This window comes from Cervus elaphus, chromosome 15, assembly GCF_910594005.1.
Source record: "Cervus elaphus chromosome 15, mCerEla1.1, whole genome shotgun sequence".
NCBI lineage: Eukaryota > Metazoa > Chordata > Mammalia > Artiodactyla > Cervidae > Cervus > Cervus elaphus.
This window is the reverse complement of record NC_057829.1, coordinates 60,261,139-60,283,102: the sequence shown is the minus strand read 5'-3', so window position 1 is coordinate 60,283,102 and position 21,964 is coordinate 60,261,139. Positions and strand designations below refer to the sequence as shown.

At 46.6% G+C, this 21,964-nt stretch overlaps 1 protein-coding gene across 38 annotated transcripts in view; it reads left to right on the top strand.

Moving 5' to 3' along the window:
• The window catches only part of SORBS1 (sorbin and SH3 domain containing 1), a 232,472-nt gene that overhangs the window by 145,793 nt on the left and 64,715 nt on the right, over nt 1–21,964 (top strand). For 16 of the 38 annotated variants that reach the window (XM_043925926.1, XM_043925945.1, XM_043925935.1 and 13 more), the window contains 6 exons: nt 150–294; nt 4,220–4,249; nt 10,709–10,881; nt 12,439–12,502; nt 14,330–14,404; nt 14,727–14,789. In XM_043925926.1, the coding sequence (XP_043781861.1) occupies nt 150–294; nt 4,220–4,249; nt 10,709–10,881; nt 12,439–12,502; nt 14,330–14,404; nt 14,727–14,789 (550 nt within the window). The remainder of the gene's footprint in view (nt 1–149; nt 295–4,219; nt 4,250–10,708; nt 10,882–12,438; nt 12,503–14,329; nt 14,405–14,726; nt 14,790–21,964) is intronic. The other 22 variants (XM_043925955.1, XM_043925944.1, XM_043925954.1 and 19 more) reach the window with 2 other exon arrangements.

Below are 21,964 nucleotides of genomic sequence, written 5' to 3'. Positions count from 1 at the left end.
AACTTCTAACTGGAATCAACATGTCTCACTGGTTACATTTCTTTTTATAATTAAGGTCCTTGTAAAGCTTTAAATCTCTTCTTTTTAGAAAGCCTTATCTCCAGGTTTCATGTAGTTGCATTGAGTGACAATGTTTGCTTCCTTTTCAGGACTCGAGTCCTCTATTAAATGAAGTTTCTTCATCCCACGCTGGAACTGATTCCCAGACCTTTGCATCAGTTAGCAAGCCATCATCTGCCTACCCCTCCACGACAATTGTCAATCCCACTATTGTGCTCTTGCAACACAATCGAGGTAAGGGGTCTTCGAGGTGCACCCCACCCCCAGCTGGCCAGAATCAGCCTAGCTGTCCTGTGATGTCTGGGGCAAGGATTCTGCCATTCCACAGAATTTTTCACAAATCCCATTCTTCCCCGAGGCCACCTGCCCCAGTTCACTCACTCCCACGACCCACAAAGTAGATCGAAGCAGCAGACAGAGGCCCCCTTATGGGGGTGAGGCCAGGTGTCTGAGTAAGTAGGTGACGTGTGTCCCAAAGCCTGGGTATTCAGTTTTCCTCAGATGGGAGCTCCAAAAAGAGAAAAGACAGAAAGGACAATGTCTGCCCCTTAATTCCTGTCATGGGAATTCTAGTCAGAGCTTTGCTGGGAAAATCTTGGTGCTGTCATATCTTTTAAGTATCATTCTAAATCCTGTAGTTCTGTGACATGGAATTTCTAGAAAGCAAAATTTCGAACACCAAAATTAAAAGAAAGAAAACCTACCGGATGGGAAATTTTCTAAAATAGAAACTGTTTTTGTATCTCTCCAACAGAAGCTTTTGAACTTTCTCTTAGTGACTCATGGCCTCCGTTCTCCATAAGTCACTGCCTGGGCGCTCCCTCAGCAGTGCCCTCTGGGGACTTGGGGTTGGGGTGGTTCTTTGCCCCTTATGCTCTGTGGCCCCAGACAGCGCTGCTGAGGACTCTTCTGTTTGTTTTCTAGAGTTTCTGCTTCTGGTTGGTTCTTCCCCTTCTCTGAAGGGGTGTCTTAGGGGAAACAGAGTGCTTTGAGGTAATCTTGTATATGTTGACCTTTCTGCTTTGAAATGCCAGAAGATGATTCTAAGTCCCAAGTTTTCCTTTTTTAAAAAAGTTTAGTTATTTGGCTGCACTGGGTCTTAGTTGCAGCATGCTGGGATCTATTTCCCTGACCAGGGAACAAACCTGGGCCCCCTGCACTGGGAGCACAGAGTTCTAGCCACTGGTTACCTAGGAAGTCCTGAAAGTTTTCATTTTTGAAATTCCATGCAGGAATAAACTTTCCCTTTACAAAAGTCCTTTTCAGTGTAAAATGTAAAGTTTTAAAGCAGTTTCCTAATGTAAAAGGGGCTCTTGAGTCTGAATTTCAAAACACAGTGGAGGTTTAATCATTTTATTCAGAGCTCAGCTCAGTACTGAATCTTCCTTGACTCCCTGCTCACCCACTTCATAGTTTTCCTCCCTGCCCTTCCCTCTCTGTGTTAACTTGGATGAAAATCGACTGGAGTCTATTTTTAATTGTTTTCCATATTAAATGGAGTTCTTCTGTTTCCTGTCTCTAACTTGAAAAGCAGATGAATGAAACATTTTCTCTCACTTAAAATCTTCCCACTCAAATCTTAGTTATTTTAGTAATCCTGTTTTTTCATTTTGTGGGGCTCTGCTATTAATTTTCACCCATGAATCTGTCCTTCAAAGGATAAAGAGTCCCAACCCCCACACCAAGCTAGATAAGAGCCCATTTTCCTTCCAGCAGTGGGATACCCCTTACTGGCAGTAGCTTTTTCTGCCCAGAAAGTGTCCGTTATGCAGGACAAAGTGAAATTTTGGTTCTCTCTGAACTTCTTTATGACTCATCTTTTTAAACAACAAAAAAACTCACTCAAAAAGAAGCAAGTTAGTTAGTTCCCAGAAGGAAAGGCATTTTCTCTAAAGACAGGATTTATTCCCAAGGCAACTGGGTTTTTGGGAGATGCCAAGTGTAATGCCAGCTGCTTCTGATGACACCTAGTGAGACGTTTCTGGGCACAGTAGTGCCTGCAGTTCCTTTTTGTTTCTTCCCTGAGCAGATGGAATCTTGTTTACTCAGAAGCCTTTGGTTCTTGCCTTTCTCTTTTGTCCCATGTCCTGCCTTGGGGCTTAAACATCAGAACCTTGCAGCCTGAATCACTTGTCCTTCAGAAGAGGGTTCAAGTACCTTCATTGTTTGGAATTAAAAGATAACTTCTGGTCAAGAGTAAACCGTAAGCTACCTTAAGGAGGTGGGAAGAGTGCAGGAGAATGGAAGCCCCTAGTGGGCCCAGCTTTGGTCATGAGTCATCAGCTTGCTTTAAGGCAGGCGTTTTTGGCTTTGCTTTGGAATGTACCCGGCCTGGCAGCCCTGCTTTGCCTCATCAACAGTACCCATGAAAAGCAGTTTAACTATGGCAAAGTCTCCTGAGGGAAAGATAACTCTGCTCCACTTCTAGAATTCTGGTGTAGTCATTGTAGAAAAGGTTTCCTTTGTTCCTGCCCTGGCTGCCCAGGGGCCCAATATGACAGCAACGCTGTCTCCCCAAGCCAGGCGGCCCCGGCTGCACCTCTGGCCTGGCTCTCACGGTTGCGTAAACGTAGCTCTCATCACTCCCTCCGGAGTTTCCCATCCCACATGTGTTGGAGGGCAGATGGCTTACCATCAGTCTGGGGAGGAGAGTTTGAACTGGAAAACTCTCAGGACTGAGAGAGGGTCTGGGTGCCTGGGAGGTTCTTGGTCACAGTGCACATAGAATGCTGAGAGTTGGATTCAGAACGTCTTTGGTGTGTGAGGGGGGAGGGTTTGGGGAGAGGTTCTGCATATTTTAGCAAGCTTGCAAGACATATCCATGGACCAGATTGGGGGACAGGAGCTTGGTGGTCCCAAATTCCTGGATCTCATGGTCATGTGAAACAGTCTGGGGACCACCCTAGGATTGCTTATTTCTAACTTTGCCCTAAATAACACTCCTGAAAAGCAACTGCTGTGATCCGCATTGCACGCATCTCCTCGGAAAGAAAGGCTATCCCATACCTCAGAGGCAGGACACCACGTCATCTCATCAATTGAGTAAACATTCTCTTGATTGCTGCGGAAGGCCTTGCCTGCAGCTTGGAGACCAGCATTCGGAAACCATAGATTCAATGAGCATTTTAACTGAGAAGGAAACTGAGGCTGAGGCATTACGTGATTGGTCAGTGCCGTCTGACAGGTTGCCAGCAGAGCTGAGCTGGGGCTCTCCTGAGCTTCTGTGGTCTAGCCGGTGCGAACCTCGTCCAGGTGCCTGGCATGAACACGGCGGCTTCCACCGGCCGCGAGCTCCTCTGCTGCTCTGCTTGCTTCTTGCCACACTGGTTCTGGAAGGAGGGTGGGGACGCAGCCAAGGGGGATGATGACAGCACCCAGGGGCTGGCAAGTGTTCTATTTTTATACTTGTGGCTGCTTTATATTTAGCATCTGTAGAAGGTAAAGGTCATTTCTGTGCTTATCCCAAAGCACGTACACACCAAACTCTCCAGAGGAGATGCTGGCTTCCCCTCTGTGAGGGTGCTGGGAGGATGGGAAACCAATGGACCTCTGATGTTAAGAAACAGCCGGGCCTGGTGATTAGAGAGTTGAAAAGAAACCTGGGGGACCCAGGTTCTAGACACGGCTCTGATTTTCACTGTCATCTTGGGTAGTTTGTGCCTCTTGACTGAGGTCTCTCAGGCAGTGCTGACCTACCTGCTAGGGTTATTGTGAAGATTAAAAGCCTTTTAACATGAGTGAAAGGCTCTGAAAACAGTGTCTGGCATGTAGAAGCTCTCAGATGGTAGTGGCCATGGTTATGATTCCATTTCCTCAGAGGTACCAAGACTGGGATGTATAAGGTCCTGCTCTCTTGAGACCAGGGGAGCTGAGGGTCTCCTTCAGTGATCAGATCACCTTAATACAGGATGTAAACAATGAGAAAACAGTGACAGTTCTCTGAGTCCTGGGGGGAGAGGGACAGGAGACACTACACCCAGATGATGAAGCCACATTAATACCCCTGTATTCAGCTGGACTACACACCAGTTTAGCATCTAAGCTCAAAGGACAGTGAGACACAGATTTGGGGATCCTAACGAGTTGTGCCAGGACTTCTTGGTCTTATTGTGTCTGTGTAAATCTAACTTACACTGTGTATTTTTTTGTTTTATCACAGAACAGCAGAAACGACTCAGTAGCCTTTCAGGTAGGTGAGAAATATTTATTTACACATTAACACGTGTTCCTGCTAAAGCCGTCTTCTGGCCCCCACCTGATGTGTTCAGTCAGTGAAGTCTTGCGAGCTTCTCTGATGTGTTGGGAACTCAGCTTACTGCTGGCTGCAAGGATGATCAAAACAGGCATGGTGGCTGCCTCCCTGGAACTTGCAGATTGGTAGCCATACCCTGATGGTACAAACTAGTACATGTGTCCAGTGGGCCTGTGACAAGTACCTTGATGGATAAGAACGTTCCATTCTGAATAAAAGCAACAAGGAATCGTGCTTTAGATGGAGTGTTCCTGGCCAGTGTCATTGAAGAAGGCACCTTCCTATTGCTTCTGTCTATCTTCTAGGATGTGACAGGTTTGGGACTGGGGAATGTGGGTGAGTCCTCTTCTTTTTGGCTGGCAACCCCAAGTGCCAATAGGTGACCCTGTGATGATGGACCTAGGGGAGAGCCTCCAGATCAGCAGTGCTTGGAAGAGGGCAAAAGAGCACTGCCTCTTGAACTTGAGGGGGCATCAGACCCTCCTGGAGAGCTGGCCAAATCCCGGATTCCTGGGCCACCCCTCCAGAGATTGGGTGTCGTGGGTATAGATAAGTTGCATTTCTCACCAACTTCCTGGTGGCTCTAGTGCTGCCCTTTGTACTGACTGCACCAGAGTTGTAAGTTTCTTCAAGGGTCAGCAGTGGCAGGGAGTGACTGCAAGTATAATCATGTATCAGGGCTCACTCTTTGATAAAGTGTGCAGAATTGGGACAAGGTTGGGGTGGGGAGGGAGCCCAGGAATGGGAATGTTTTAGGCATTTCCTTCCGACTTTGTGTAGCCGGAATCCTGGTTCTCCCACTTACTGACGGTGTGACCTTAGGCAGGTTCCTGATGATCTAAACTATGAAATCGGTTTTTATCTGCTAAATAGGGAAAGCAGTAGTGCCTCTGGGTTCTGCTTGTCAACAGCTGAGCACTGGTGCTCGTAAGTGCTTGATAGACGTGAGTTACTGTTGCCAGTCGGCGCCTCCATTGGTTCACTTGTTGTTGTATTGAACGCCTCGGCGTCAGGCACTGAGCCAGGATCTGAGGCTATATCAGGGAACTGTGCTTCCCTGGAGCAGCTTATGGTGTGGGATCATGGCTTGTAACCTTGGTCATAGACTCATTTGGAGGCTCTAAACAAGGCAGTAGATTCAGGCTCCAGGAAAAACCACACCTATGCAAACACATGACATGTGCTGGATTTGCAGATGCTCGTGAACTCTGGGCTTGAGGACCCTGATCTGGTGGATAACAGAAGCACTGTTTTCCTGAGCAGCTGCTCCATGAGTTCTGGGTCCCTTCCTCCCACTGCTGTCCTTGTGATTCGTGGAGAGCCTGGCGGAGAAGATACAGGGTTCTCACACCCTCTCCGCTTTATCGGGACTTGGCCTCAGGGTGGGGACAAGCTGTGGCTGAGCGCAGGTGCCCTTTGTGGCCCCTCCAGGAGCTGCCTTGCTCCAGCCCACTTCATTCCCTGGCTCTAGCCCAGGTGGCTGAGAATAGGGTGGCTCTGAAAAGGAGCTCCTATGGGCGCCTTCCTGCCTTTGGGAGTCTGAAAGGGCACCTCAACACAAGTTAGGGACCCAGAATTTGGTCCTCATTCTTCCTTCTTTTATAGTAGCTGTTTGCCCCTGGGGATGTGACTTCACCTCTCTGAACCAGTTTTTTTGTATGGGAAATAGGCTTGGTAATCCTTGCACCTGCCTCAGAGAGGCACTATAGGGATCCCGTGGGGCTTCCCAGGTGGCTCAGTGGTAGAGTATCCATGTGCCAGCTCAGGAGACGTGGGTTTGATCTCTGGGTCAGGAAGATCCTCTGAAGAAGGAAATGGCAGCCACTCCAGTATTCTTGCCTGGAGAACTCTGTGGACAGAGGAGCCTAGTGGGCTATTGTCCATAGTGTCACAAAGAGTTGGACACAACTGAGTGACTGAACCACAACAATAAGGGCTCCTGTGAGATAGGAGGGGGGCATGTGCGTTGCACCCTGGAAGGTGCTTTGTGAATATCATGGCTTCTCTTTAATGTTGGCAGACTCAGGCCACTTCCTCTGCTCTAAAATAAGCCCAGCGCTTCCATCCTCTAGTTTTGGGACAGATCCACTGATCGTGTTTGATAGAGTGGGGCATGACGTAGGTGCTCACTAAAAGTACTTTTGTTTAAAAAGAAAGAGCACTGTTTTGTTCAGAAGCTCCTGCAGGAGAGAGGGCTGGTGGGGCTGGTGCTCTGGAGTAAGGAGAGGGGGGGCTTTGCCCCTTGCCTCAGTGGTGATGGGCCCTGAAAGGACCACCAGCCTCCCTCTCATAACAGACTTTGTATTGAACCTCTGAGGGCTTCATGTTCAATGAGATTCATTCAGGAATGAGGCCTGGGATTTGGCCTCATGAAGTTCCTGTCCCCTCGGTAGAAAGACCAGAAAACAAAGGCTGGGACAGAGGGGCCAGCATAGGGTACAGAGAGGTCACCCTCCCTTCCCTGAGGAAAGTGCAAGTGTGGCTGTGTTCCTCAATCACAGAGCTTTGGGTGTGAAGAATAGGAATGCTTTTCCACCTCTCACGAACACACATGCCCTGTCCAGGTTGTCAGCAGCATCCTTTATTTACTGACCCTTTCCAGGACCTGCCTTTGAAAGCACAGTAAAAACTAGAAGGAAATGCTCCAGGATGTCATGTGTTTGCCTAGTGAGAAATAGCAGCAAGACTTCACTGTGGCCCATAGGATGTCAGAGGGTAGCCCTGTTACCTGCGTGATACAGTGAAGTGCCACCTTGGGTTTCCACTGTATAAAGAAACGTTTCTTTAGAGGCTGCAGTTCAGCCCTCTGTGTATTGAAACCCAGTCAATCACTAGTCACATGATCACAGGCTCCTAAAATAAAATCATTCAGAGCTAATTTTTGTAGATCAAAAGGACGCTGGCAGCTTGGGAGCAAATCCGTGAACTGTCAGCCTGAGTTTTGCAATTACGTGATTGTTGCTCGAACCACCTGCCCTAACAATTTCTTAAGAGTCACTCTGGGTCTGGAAATGCTGAGATTGGCATATCTGTGATCTTTCCCTGAAAAGACGACAGTAGAGGGTGCAGACTGTGAGCATCTCTAAGCCTGAAATCGGCCTCATCTGTGTTGCCTGATCACACTTAGACAAAGCTTTTCCAGGGGGGAGGAGAGTGTTCAGCAGAGCCATGTTAAGGGTGAACTCTGGTTAAGTCAACATCCACCCACCCTGACATCCCCCCACCCTCCCAGGCCGCCTGCCAAATCCTTGAGCCCTCCTGTTAGAATTTCCTGGGAGCCTGAGAACTCATCCCATAAAACCAGTCTAATCTTAGCATCCTTTAAAGCATAAGGTGATGATGTCAGAGATGCAGCAAACTAGTGAATAAAACAAGAAAGAAGCAGACTCAGAGAAGTAGAGAACCCACTAGTGGTAACCTGGGAGAAGGAGGGCAAGTGGGAGATACAAACTGTTGGGTGTAAGATAGGCTACAAAGATGGATCGTACCATATTTTGTAGTAACTATAAATGGGGTGCATGGCAACCCACTCCAGTATTTTTGCCTAGAGAATCTCATGGACAGATGAGCCTGGCGAGTTATAGTCCAAGGGTTGCAAAGAGTTGGACACAACTGAAGTGACTCAGCACATGTCAATGTAGTATAACCTTTAAAAATTGTGTAAAAATTTAAAAAATCAGTGCTATAAGAAATCATTTTAATGAATAAATCCCTATATCTCAAAAAAAAAAAAAGATGATGGGATTTTCTGAAGCACTCACAAAGTTGTCTTACACAGAGCACTTAGAAATTTCTCTGCGGCCCCAAAATGAGTATTTGTTTCAAAAGCTTGTTGGAAATTGGGCAGATCCTGACACACTCCTTCCTTCCATGCTCCTACTTACTGCCCACTTCCGCTCACGGATTCCTCCCTTTCCCTGCCACCTGGCATCTCCCCTCACTCCCCTCCTGAAATTTGCTCCAGAGTGATCCTGTGACTCTTTTTTTGCCTAAGGTAATGCTGCCTCCTCAGCTTTATTTTTCTTTTTTCCTCTGACGCATTTAACATCCCACTTCTCGGAACTCTGTCTTCTCTGGTTTCGGGGACACTTGCTTGTTCCTCTCTGGTTTCATCTCCTATCCCTCCAGTGACTCCTGCAAGCTTCTGGGATGCCTTTTTTTTTTTTTTTTTTTGCTTTTCATCCTGTAACCATGACATTCCTCAGTATGTGACTTTGGCCCTTGACTCTGCTCTCATCTCCTCTGCTGACCTCATCCATCTCTTTGCCTTCAGCCATCACTTTCGTGCTGATGGCTCCAAAATCACCCTCTTCTGGGACCTCTTCCTGGGCTTTGCTCTCATACTTCTTCAGTGTCTCCACGGCATTTCTACTCTGTCGAAGGCGTGGAGGTAGCCATCTCCCTGCCTTCTCCAGCCCATTTCCCTTTCCCAACTTCTCTGTTTAGATCAGCAGTCTCTCAAGTGCAAAACCTTGGTCCCCTCTTTGAGCAAGGCCAGACAGGATGTGGCTCAGAGAGGACTGCTGAAGTCAGGTGGACACAAGGCCAAATCCCAGCTTGACCACGTGCTGCTGTGTGACTTCAGGAAGGCAACCTGACTTCTCTGTACTTTTTTCCACTTACCTGTAGATGGAGGGATAATGGTAGTTTCTTCCACACAGGGTTATTGGAAGGATGAGATGAGATTATGAACTTGAAGAGCTTAACACAATGCCTGGGACAGGATAAGCTCAGAGGATTTCAGGGGCCCCTGGCATTTGCTTATGGTATTCCCTCTGCTGGGAGCTCTGTTCCCCTCCTGTATGTGTCTGACTGACCCCTCCTCTGAGAGGTGGCCCTGAACCCCAGTTCCTTGGCTGACTTGGGTGCAGACTCCTCTGTCAGCCCTGGTCACCTCTGTTCTCATTGCTGGCTGTCCTGATCTTTCTGCCACTAGACCATGAGCTCCTTGAAGGCCAGGCTAGGAAAGGTGCACCCCCACGTCCACAGCACATGTGAATGCATAGCATCCACAGTGCTTGTGAACACATAGCACCTGTCAGGTGCTTACTTAGTAAATGCCCTCTGCAAATAAATAACATGCCTTGGAATAACAGAATACACTAAGTTTATCATCTATAGACCACACATGGTATGTTTATTAGCTCTCTGTAACGTCTGATCCTGAATTGAATTAAATAAACCTTAATGTCCTTTTAGCAGTTTACTGTTTTCTGAGCACTTGGTATAAGCTATCTTATATTAGGACCTTACCATGTGGATGTGAGCTGGCCAGTTGAAGTGTTATCCCCATATTTGAATGAGAAAACAGAGGAACAGAAAAGTTAAGTGACTTCCCCAAGGTGAAACAAGAACTTTCAAGTAGTGTTTGGCCACTCTCTTGTGGATTTACCTATTCCCTGACTTTCTAGAAGAGTCAGAACTACCTGGATTTCTAGAGCACCAGGTACAAACCTCTGTAGGGCACTTACCACACTGTCTACATATTTTTTAAAAGGGTCAAATGGGTGAAAAATGGTATGGAAGTTTCTTGAAAAGACTAAAAAATAGATCTACCCCATGACCCAGAAGTTCCATTCTTGGGTATATGGCTGAAGAAAAAAAAAAAAAAAACACCAATTCAAAAAGATACTTGCACCTCAGTGTTTATAGTAGCATTATTTACAGTTGCCGAGGTATGGAAGCAATGTAAGTGTCCATCAACAGATGAATGGATAAAGAAGATGTGGTGTGTGCATACAGTGGAATACTACTCAGCCATAAAAAGTGAAAATTTGCCATTTGCAGTAACGTTTGTGGAGTTGGATGGCACTGTGCTAAGTGAAATAAGTCAGAGAAAGGCAAATGCTGATGATATCACTTACATGTGGACTCTAAAAAATACAACAAACTAGTGAAAAAAGCAAAGCAAACAGATGTAGAGAATAAGCTAGTGGTTACCAGTGTGGGGAGGGGCAGTATTTAAGGGTAGGGGGAAAAAGAGTTATGGGATTATGTGAAATCATGTGTGTGGAACTTTAAAAAGTTATAAAACACTGCAGAATTTAAAGAATCTTTCGTTCAATAAATAAAGAATAAATACAAAAAAAAAAAAAAAAGAGGGAACCAGATGGTAAACATGTTACGCTTCACAGGCCATATGGTTTCTGTCGCAGCTACTCAGCTCTGCCGTTGTAGCTCCAAAACAGCCATAAATAATGTGTTGGTGCAGGCTGGGGCTGTGTTCTAATAAAACTTTATTTACAGAAGCAGGGGGCTGGGCCCTGGTGTGCTGACCCCTGCTCAAAACACAGCTCCAAATTGGCAAACACACTTTCCCCCAGCTGGATTGTTTGGGGGGAATTTGCTTTGGCGCTACCACAAGAGCTTCAGTTAACGGTTGCTTTTCTTTTCCAGATCCTGCCTCGGAAAGAAGAGCGGGAGAGCAGGACTCGGCACCAGCTCAGGAAAAACCCACCTCCCCCGGCAGGGCTGCTGAGAGGAAGGCGAAGGACGACAGCCGGCAGGCGGCCGAGAGCACTCAGGACCTAGGCGATGTTTGCATGGATGAAGTGGGCATCCCACTCCGGGTACGAGTGTGGACCTGAAGTGCTTCCTAGGCTTTGTCCTACGCCGGTGACAGGTGTAGACCCCTGAGTCCACGTGAACTCCCTCTGTGGGTGGCAGAGACCCCAAAAGGAGAATGCTCACCACTCTCCCCTCTTCAAGCCCACAGAGGCCTGTGGAGCCTCTAAGAGCTGGGCAACAGCTTTTCCCAAGGCATATGTTAGCTGTTACTGAATCCAGGAGAACAGGGTTTTGTGGCGAGATGAATGTGGGGAGAAGCTGGTGGAACAATGGCAGAGTGGTTTCTGTGCAGTAGAACAGAAAGGCTATTTATTTGTTGAGAGTCTGGGGCCCTATTTCCCCATCTCCTTTATTATCATTCTGTGGTCCAAGCTTAGAGAACCCTGGGCAGGGTGTGAGGCTCAGGGTCCCTGCTACAGTGGGTTCAGGAAGAAGTTCCCCTGGTGGAGAGGTGGGGGATAACCTCCTCATCCAGGGAGAGTAGGAAACTTGAGGGACTCACAGGGTGCATTCAGCTTGCAGGGCCTTGGACAGGGTGGTTCTCTTAGTAGCTCTGCCCCAACCCTCCCCGCCCTGCAGACCTACCAGCCTCCTGCAGGCCCTGGGCTCCCAGGGATGCCTCACTTTTGAAGCTGGATTGGGGTGAATCCCATCCCTCTCCATGTGCCTGCCTGGGGTGTGTTTCTCTGTGATTTCCGTTGAGCAAAGGACAGGTTTTTGTGTCTCTGGGGGAGAGGCTGATAGAAACAGCAGTGGACTAAACTTCAAAAGAACTGTTATGTGGGACTTCCCTGGTGTTCCAGTGGTTAAAACTCCACTGTACTTCCAATACAGGGGGCACAGGTTCAATCCCTGGTTGAGAAACAAAAGATTCCACATGCCATGCACCACGGCAAAAAAAAAAAAAAAAAGGTTATGTGGTCCTAAGAAATAATAATAATATGTGGTAGGAAGACTTGTTACTAATAATGATTGCATCTTCCACTTCCAAATGCACTGTCTCATTTAAGGATGATTCACCATACAAGGTAGATAGTAATATCTTTCCCATTTTATAGATAAGGAAATGGGAACTAAGGAAGGATGACTTGCCCCGATTGCACAACTGAGCAGCCCCTTCCTTCTAACCTTCTGTTGGGCAGCCTTCCCGCTGACCATCTCACCCGCTCTGTGACCTCAGGCAGTCACTTTGACTTTCTTTATCACATTTTCTCATCTGTTAAGTGGAAGTGAAAGTATTTGATCTAACCACCTATCTGTCTCTTTCCTTGTTTTATTTTTATCTTAAAAAACTACCCAGCTTTGCGGTTAGGATGGAAATTCTCCGGCATTGGATGCTGTAAGGGATTATGTCTTGATGTATACATTCTATACCTGGCCCTATGCAGGTGGCTTAAATACATTTCTACAGAAAAGTTTAAATGAGAGATCACAAAGATGTATAGACTTACATGCACTTTGACTTGAGATGTTGTCATTTTGCATTTTGCTTTTGTAATCCCAGAAGTTCTGAAATGTGCTGAGATTCTCATTTTATGTTACTCTTTGTTTTTCTTCAGAACACCGAGAGATCAAAAGACTGGTACAAGACCATGTTTAAACAGATCCACAAACTAAACAGAGGTACTGATTTTCATTTGTAGGAACTGTGCTGTGCCCATGTGTTGACTATTGCAGTGAGGACCTAAACTCACTTGGCTGGCAGACTGGGCCCTGCGGCTTGACCTCGTTAGGCCCTGACCTGCCTGAGCCCAGCCTTGCACCTTCAGAACGGAGTGGGCAGGAGAACTCCTGCACCTGCTTCACGTGTGGGAGGAGCCGAGGGCAGCTCCCAGGCCCTCCCTCCCAGATGCTGGGGATGCAGCAGGCTGAGCTCAGCATCCTGCCTGTGCCTTTCAGCGTCTGCCTGCCTGGGCTGTGAGCAGCTTCCACTCCCACCCGCTTCTGGCTTTAGGTGACCCTCCCAGTGTCAGCCCATGACTGCCTTGTAGGCAGAGCGAGCTGAGAGGGCATGAACTGGGAGTTAAAAATGTTCTCATCTGGGTTTAGTTCCCCAAGCACTCAGGTGACCTTGGACCAATCGTGTACCCCTCTCTCTGTGTGTTGTCCCCTTTGCCTCCCTCTGAGGGAAGCTGCAAGGTCCAAATGAGGGCAGATTCTGCCTTGTGAAGTAGGATGCATGGTGCACCTGTGTGGTGGTGTTAATATGAAAAATCAGCTTCCTCGGCTGGGAGCCAGCACTTGGCAGGTAGCCCCGAGAGACAGTCAAGAGCTGACACTACAAAACTGCTCAAGCTGGGGGAGTAGTGCTTCCTAATCAGGGGCCTGCCGGGCTGCCAGCAGGGGACCCAGCATGGTGGGAGAACCCCAGGTCAATGCTCCCAAACAGCTCCCATCCTCCTATGCTGCTGGTCAGCTGCTCGGCAGGGATGCAGCTGTGCCATGGGAAGGGTACCACTGCTCCGGTGGGCAGAGCATCCTGTCCTTCCCTGTGGCCAAATCCAGTCTGGCCGCCTGGCACAGATGACACATGAAGGCAAAGGAAAAGCCTCTGGTCAGGGTCTGGTCAGCCTGTGCTGCAGATAACTGGTCTCTCTGGTTAACTGTGGATGCCAGCTCGTGCATTCATTAGCTCCTGCAGTGTTCAGAACGAAACTGGGGGTGCCCCTCTTCAAACTGTTTTGTAAATATTGAGATGCTCAGTGTTTAGTGTTTCTGAGCCAGGAGTAAATTCATTCTTTTTGAGGTAGATGAGCTCAGTCATGGTGGAGATGCTACGTGCTGGCTCTCAGATGATGCCCATTCTACTGGTCACTTGTAGAAGCCAGTGTCCATTTCCTCCAGCACTCTGTGTCTCTCTCACATTTAGACCCAGCTTTGGTGACCCGAATACTGAGACACAGGTGCCTATGTGAAAAATATGTATTTCTGCTCCTCGGGCAGCATTGGTCTTCTCATATATTATAGCTTTTAACTCAACCTAAATTACAGATTCTGAGCAAAACTACCTGCCCTAGGCAGAGAGGTGTTTGAAACATTAAGAATCCACTTATTTGCCCTGATTCTAATGTCTATGGCACGAGCTTTGATTTTTTAAACAAAAATCATTTGATGATAGTGTTTTCTTTATACACTGTTTATTAGCATATTTCATTTTTTTGCCTATAGAAGGTGAAAGTTTGAAGCTTTGTACTGAATTCCTCTTCCTTTTTGGAGCCTGTATATATTCTTTGTCTAAGAAGGGAAGTGATGTTGTGTCTTTAAAGATGTCTCAGTAATTCAGGCAAAAGGACTGGATTTTTAAAAGCAGTTTGAGTTTCTTCCATCACTGGTGAAGCTTAGTATGTTCCAGAATTCAAGGAGCCTGAATTGTGTGTGGATTTCTGTTTGTTCATTCTCTCCATTTGTATTTTCCTCTATTCTCTCTCCCAAACCCTCTCCTCTCCCTAGACACTCCTGAAGAAAACCCTTATTTCCCTACGTACAAATTCCCTGAACTTCCTGAAATCCAGCAAAATTCTGAAGGTACCATGAACTTAGAGAGTGTATCTAGCCTTAACTTAATTCTTATAGTTCCATTTTTAAGAATAAGATTTGGCTTTTAGATTTTGTTTTTTATAGTCATTTTTGGTTGGCAGAAATTTTATTTCACTCATTTGCATGATGTGCCATATGAAAATAACCAAATCCTTTCTAATTCATTAATCTCTTTTCAAGTGTGATGCCGTGTGTGCTTTAATAACACTAAAATAGGTAATCGGTCATTTGAAAGAGTCAATTGGAGATTTGTCACTTCCTCCACTTGGTGGTGGATAGTTTCAAAATCCACTGCTTTTCTCTGCTACAGAGGACAATCCTTACATTCCTACCTACCAGTTTCCTGCATCTACTCCTAGTCCTAAATCTGAAGGTAATTAAAGGAAAATCACGTGCCTCTCTTTGTAGCAGTGCTATTACTTTCTTTTTCACCTTGGGGTTCTTGCTGGTGGCTGAGAGCTGTCTCCCTATCATTTGCTTCCCTGTAAACATGTGTTTTGTGGTGTTCTCAAGTCCTTGCTAACTGTGTGACTGGAGTCTATCCAGATGGTATTTTAATCCTGTTCCCTTGAAGTTAACATGATTAATAGGGTAACCAATGTGGCTTCATTATAATGCTTTGAACACATGGGGCTCTGGGAAAAGCTGCCTGTGCCCAGCTACCCATGGCTTTGTATCTGGGGTGGTCACGTGGTGCTGGTGGCTGGGCAGTGACTCAGGGAAGCTGAGTCATTAGGGTTCATGGGCAGGAGTTAGACGAGCCAGCGTCAGCGAGAGAAACATGACTGGGTTCCTGTGGGTGCAGCTCACTCTGCACTGGGCCGCTCTTGTCCTCGGTGTATCTCCAGGTATATTTCCTTGGTAGGGAATTCCCCAAGAGGTGTCCAGGTATGGGATTCTGTCATGGTGGGAGATGATATCCCTTGAAAAATAATAAGGGTTTTGGCCAAGCTAGAAACCTTTTCATGGAAGAGCTGGCTAGGAATTTGGACCTGCTAGGGGAGAATGGCCACACTTGTATCTGGAAAATATTCTTTTCTGGAGTATATAGTCTAAATGTCAAAGAAGGTTCTGAAAGGTGAGTGAAGGGCAACATTCGGAGAATTAATTCTGGTCTCAAGGATTGTCTACTTTTCAGATGAGTGACCCAGAAAAGGGGGAGTAGGTGGGGTAGGCAGGAAGCACTTTGACTGTTCTCTTCTAGGATAAGATGTTGAATGCTCTGAGCTTCATCCAGTCAAGTAGTTACTGAGCACTTGTGTGTGCCAGACACTGTCCTGGGAACTGAGGATAGTGCCATGAATAAGATATGTCATCTGTCTTCCAAAGTTCACATCAGGCAGGGAATTAGACAAGGCTGCTTCATGGTACTAGGTCCAGCGTAGTGGCAGTTGCAAGAGCACGTGTCCAGAAGGCCACAGAAAACCTTGCTGGCACACAGTAGGTCCTGAGTACCTGCCTGGAGAATGTTGGTGAGTGAAGGCTTTGGACCACAGATTCTGAGTTCTTTCCTAAGGGTGAAGCCCAATGCCGCCCCTCTTCAGTTCATCTCTGTTCTAATTAGCTCAGCTTATCACCCTGCTCAACCCTTCTCATCTTTGGTGAAGTCATGTGTTCTGTCATTCACCAGACTTTTATTGATCACTTCATGCCCATGAGAAGATGTGCTGAGCTGTATTAGATAACAATTTTAGTTAAAATATTATATTCCATTTTCCGTCTCCCTGTGGTGTGCCCATCAGTGGTTTCTAACACTTTCACCCCTGGGGCCTATTTCGAACAAAAAGAAAAATCTGCCAAAGGAATCAATACTTAAAAAATTTAAAGCTGATGATTTCATTGTAATCAGTGACTTCCTTATTTTCAGCAAGAGTCTCTGGTGTGGGATAACCTAGTCTTTTGCTTTGGGGTGCTGATTCTAGTGAAAACATTGCTTCAGAAACGGGCTGAACAGGATGAGTGGGAAATTTTTTTAGGGTACTTTTAATCAACTGCAGTTTTTGATCTGTGCTTTTTTGGACATGAGACCCCAACCCTCTCATAAGATAGGATTCCTTTCTAGGGAAGATGACCAGCACACAGCATGCCTGAAGGTACAGAATCCCATAGGCATGGGCAGAGGAAAGCCACCTGGAGGGGGCCTGTGGAAAACAGTGACTCCCATTGGCCTGGAAGAATGCCTTAGCTTGTCGCAGGCAGTGCCAGCAGTGTCCAGTAAGCCTGGCTGTTGAGCTGCAGGCAGGCTTTTGCCTTCTAGCCTCACACCAGAGCTGCCATGTCATCAACTGCCACACCTAGCAACCCTGGCTGACAGTGACATCTGTTTGGTGGTTCACGTCAAGTTGGGTACAAGAGAGAGAGTGAGGCTTATTTTACCATGAGGTATAAACAGGGATGACATGATAACTTTTCACTTATAATTTATGAAGCAGACCTTACTAGTTTTATTTTCAAAGACCCACAAGGAAGAAATCGTCTTAAAGAATAAAGAGGAATAAATTAGGTTGGATGTAAAAGATTCATAATAACCAAGATGATTAGACTTTAACACAAGTTTCTAAGAAGTCTTCTTGCCTGGAGGTTTTTTTAAAAACAGGGTTGGTTCTGTCTTGCCCCCGCTTTTGCCTGGAAGACAGAGCCAGACATAGATCATGAAGTGAAGTGATGTGAAGTCACTCAGTCGTGTCCGACTCTTAGTGACCCCAGGGACTGCAGCCCACTAGGCTCCTCTGTCCATGGGATTTTCCAGGCAAGAGTACTGGAGTGGGGTGCCATTGCCTTCTCCAACGTTTGAGCTAGCTCACTGTAAAGCATTGTTATTTTCATTTTAATTTTTCGTTGAGTAATGAGAGAGCCTCTGGTTTGTGGTTTTGATATCTGTGAGTTTCAGCAGGTCCTCCTCAGCCCTGTGCTGCCAGTCAGTGGCCCAGGGCTCTGCACACCTTTCTGAATATGGGAAGGATTTATACCTCTCAAAGAAGGGTGTTAAAGACAGATTAGCACCTAACTGAGGTGGCACTAGTGGTAAAGAACCTGATTGCCAATGCTGAGATATAAGAGGCGCAGGTTCAATCCCTGGGTCGGGAAGATTCCCTGGAGAAGGGAATGGCAACCCACTCGAGTATTCTTGCCTGGAGAATCCAATGGATAGAGGCGCGTGATGGGCCACAGTCCATGGGGTCACAAAGAGTCAACACGACTGAAGCGACTTAGCACGCACAGAGCCTAACCAAGGCAGGCTCTGCCCATGGATTTTAAAGAGCATTGAAATTGAAAGTTGCTCGGTCCTGTCCAATTCTTTGTCACCTCATGGACTATATACTCCATGGAATTCTCCAGGCCAGAATACTGGAATGGGTAGCCTTTCCCTTCTCCAGGGGCTCTTCCCAACCCAGGGTTCGAACCCAGGTCTCCTGCTTTGCAGGTGAATTCTTTATCAGCTGAGCCACAAAGGCAGCCTTTTTAAGTGAGCATTTAAAAAATAGATTTACTGAGGAATGTGAGCTGTCATTCTGAGTCTGTTCCCTGAGGGAAGAAGACTGCTGCCACTTTTTTTTGTTTTGTTTGAATGCAGAATTTGGAACTAGAATTATTTGCAATAAACCTATCAAAACCTAGCCTAAGGGCTACTGCTTTTTTTCTAAATTCTAGTTGATTATACAGTATAAAAGACATTTCTAAATGTCTCAAAGCTGATTCTCCAAAATAGTAAAGGACTATGTGAAAGTTTATGTCAAGCTTAGCCACTTCCCTTTTTCCCTCAAGCTAGGGTGAAAAAGTTAACTTCTGGCTGGACTTTTCAGAAGATAAGTAGAATTATCATGTCTAATCAATGAGATTTAAAATGTACTTTTAAAAAGCCATAAATCCCAACAAGGAGCAATCACTTGTAATCATTTTCTAATCTTTTAGACCACTCAATGGGAAAGGAGCAATGTTACATCTGATTATTCTTTATTTCAAGGGGTGGCTGGGAGGGATTGAGGCTAGGAAATTTGGGAAGAGTAGAATGAATTCAGGAGACTTATTTCTTATAATTTCTCTATAATACCCTGGTCCCTAGAAAGCTTACAAAAATAAAAATAATTTACCAGAAATCCTTTGGGAATAACCCTGAAGTAAGGCTAATAAGCAAATGAGTTTTACTTCCCTTTACTTTTAAACCTTCACCTGACCCTTTCTCCCCTGCCTAGGAGCTACTTGTCTATGAATTACCTACCATCCAGTCTCTCCCTTAAAGGGCTTCCCAGGTGGCTTAGTAGTAAAGAATCTGCCTACCAGTGTAGGAGATGCAAAGGACCTGGATTCAGTCTCTGGGTAGGGAAATTCCCCAGAGAAGGAAATGGCAACCTACTCCAGTATTCTTGCCTGGAGAATCCCATGGACAGAGGAGCCTGGTAGACTACAGTCCATGCAGTCACAAAGAGAGTCCATGGGGTCACCAAGAGTGGGAGGATACGACTAAGTGACTGAGCATGCAGCATGCACTTTCTCTTAAAGGCACGTGTCCTTTCCTAGCATCTGAGATGCTACTAGGTCTTTTGATTGTGAGAGCGGAGAGAGGGAATGTTGACAGAGACCAGAGCCAACACTACCCACCATTGCACCCAGACCATGGAGGGTCTGCTAGACTGAGTCTTTGAACATTTTGCCCACATTTTCCTTCTGAAGCAGGAACCACAGGAACATGCTGTAGAGAAACCACTTCAGAAGCCCCGCCACTGCCTCCTGCTTTAGGAAACAGCAGTGTGGTGGCCAGCACCTCTGCATCTCACATTCATAATCCTATTAATAACAATAATAGCACAACCACCCGCAGTAACTGCTGCCACTGCCATTTATTGAGGCCTGCCCTGGCTCGCACTGTAAAAGAATCTGCCTGCACTGTGGGAGATCTGGGTTCAATCCCTGGGTTGGGAAGATCCCTTGGAGAAGGCAATGGCAACCCACTCTAGTAGTCTTGCCTGGAGAATCCCCATTGACAGAGAAGCCTGGCAGGCTACAGTCCTTGGGGTCGCAAAGAGTTGGATATGACTGAGCAACTAACACTTCTGTTTTCACTTACTGAACACAAGGCTGCATGCTGGCTGCATCACAGTTGTTATCTCATATTCATCCTCCCAGCAGCCCCATGAGGTAAGTCCTCATTTTTGTGAGGGCGTGAGGCTCAGAAAGGTTAATTAATTTGTGAAAGATCACACAGCAAGTGGCAGAGTGAGGAATCCAACCCAGGTCTCTGGGGCCCCCCAGTCATGGGTGTTTATTTACTCTGCTGATTCCTTTCCCTTTCCTGTTGCACTCTGTGTTCTTGGCTGTTCCCTTTGCCCGGGCTCTCTGATGCCTAACTCAGGCATCCAACTGGCCTGCTTCTGAGTCAGTCATGCTCCACTTGGCTGAGCCAGCAACTCCAGGGGTGGTGTCTGGGAATATGAGATTAGGAGAGCTCCCCGAGTGATTTGGCACGTGGTCAGGACTGGGGACCACTGCAGTGGAGGAGTACCCCCTTCCCCTTTTCCATCCTCCACAAAAAGAAGCAGATCCTCGCCAGTGTAGTTTGGGGTACTTGAATACAGAATGAGAGTGGGGAATACAGATTGAAAACAACTAGCCTGTCTGCTCTGAACATAGCCAGATGATGTTGGCTTTCTTGACATGCTTCATGTCAAGAAGATGGGAGATATTTTCACATGATGCCTCCAGGTCAGCAAAACCAAGTAACTGGAGTGTTACCATGTGGACCAGGGCCAGTGAGAACCCGCCTGACCGTGTCAGGGTAAGGGCTGTCATACCAGCCAAGGCTGAAGCCCCAGAGACCAGCGCTTTCCCCTTGCTTGTGGATGCGTTTTCAGGCCGTCCGGCTGATGGTGCTCACTGCCATCTCCTGGTGAAGTGACTGCAGACCCCACCTCAAGGCATCCTCAGGTTGTGGGGATGTGTCACGTAGTAGTCGTCCATCTCACTGACCTTCTTCCCATTCCTAGATGAGGATGCGTTCCGGCAAGGATTTAGGAGGCTTATTTTCTTAGGCATGTCTATATCTGAGTTAAAATAATCCTCCACTGGCCTTTCAGGATTTCTTAGGATAGCCTTATTTTGCTTGAGTTCAAGCAAATGGTTCTGCTGTGAGGCTGGCTGGCCGGGATCCTCTGCCCAAGCTCCAGCGAGTACTGCCCAGAGGAGGGGCTGAGTGCTCGCAGCGGTCACCTTTGCTCCCCTAACTAGAGCTGCCCAGAAGGCTTCCGCCGAGCAAGTGTGGAAGGCTGACCTGCGAGATAGTGGAGCGAGGTTAGCCGTTAGTCCCTTTCCATCTTCAAGGGAGGAACAAACGCCTTAGGAGATGAGGCCGGTGAGTCGTCATCTGGCCCTCTGGCCCTCCCAGACTCCTGCCCTGTCCACTCCTGTCCTGTTCCACCTCATTCTCTTTACTCCTTCGCATTCAATTTTTTTTTTCTAAGTTTGTCTTCTGTAGCTACTCTACATCCTATATTGATCTTTTTGTTTTTTGTCCTTTTTCATTATTTAGAATTTGATTGTGTCTAACCAGAACTTGGGTCTTCCCAGGTGGTGCTAGTGGTAAAGAACTTGCCTGCCAATGCAGGAGATGTAAGAGACGCGGGTTTGATCCCTGGTTAGGAAGCTCCTCTGGAGGAGGACATGGCAACCCACTCCAGTGTTCTTGCCTGGAGAACCTCATGGACAGAGGAGCCTGGCGGGCTACAGTCCATAAGGTCGAAAAGTCAGACACGACTGAAGTCACTTAGCACGCTCACATGCAGTCGGAGATAGACAGCTTTGGGGCTCTTTCCCAAGCCCCCTGGACTCTTTCTGACCATCCTGCCCCACTCCTCGTTTTTCTTATTCTTCCTCCCCAATCCCACCCAGACTGTATATCTGCCTCTGTATACGCTTTTCTTTGACCATTTTTGTTTGTTGGATGGGTGCGTTGTGTCTATCTTGACCCTTTTCTCCTTCCTCTTAAGTGGTGTGGGGTAAAGCTGGAAAAAGAATTAACTTGAGCTGTGGGAAAAGATTGAGTTAAAAATGAACCACTGATAATTGGGAAAGTGATTTTAAGTTTAAAGCCTAACAAATGCATAAAATTGAAATTTAATTGATATAGGTAAGCAGTTATGCAAATAGTGCTTTTTGCCCATCATCTCATTTTGGTCAATTACATACTTTTTTTAATAGAACAACCAGCATTTTCTCCAGTGTCTTTAACAGTATTATAAATTCTTAAAAAAAATAAACAGGAAATCTTTTTTAGTCTATTTAAAGTACTGTGGTTGAAAAGACAATTATGTGCCTCCTGGCAGTTTTCGGAGAGTAGCTATTCCCAAATAGAGGCTCCAAGGACAACTGCCAAAGCCCAGAGGAAAATCATTGGTGCGTAAACATTTCAGCCCAGCAGGGGTCTCCCAGCAGGAGTTGTTCACACCCAGTACATACTGCTTAGGGTTAGAGTTTTCTGGAAGTCCCTGGCACAGCAAGTTCTGGTGTCGCTGTCAAGATTTGATGTTTGCTGCTTGGGGCTCTAGGGGACACAGC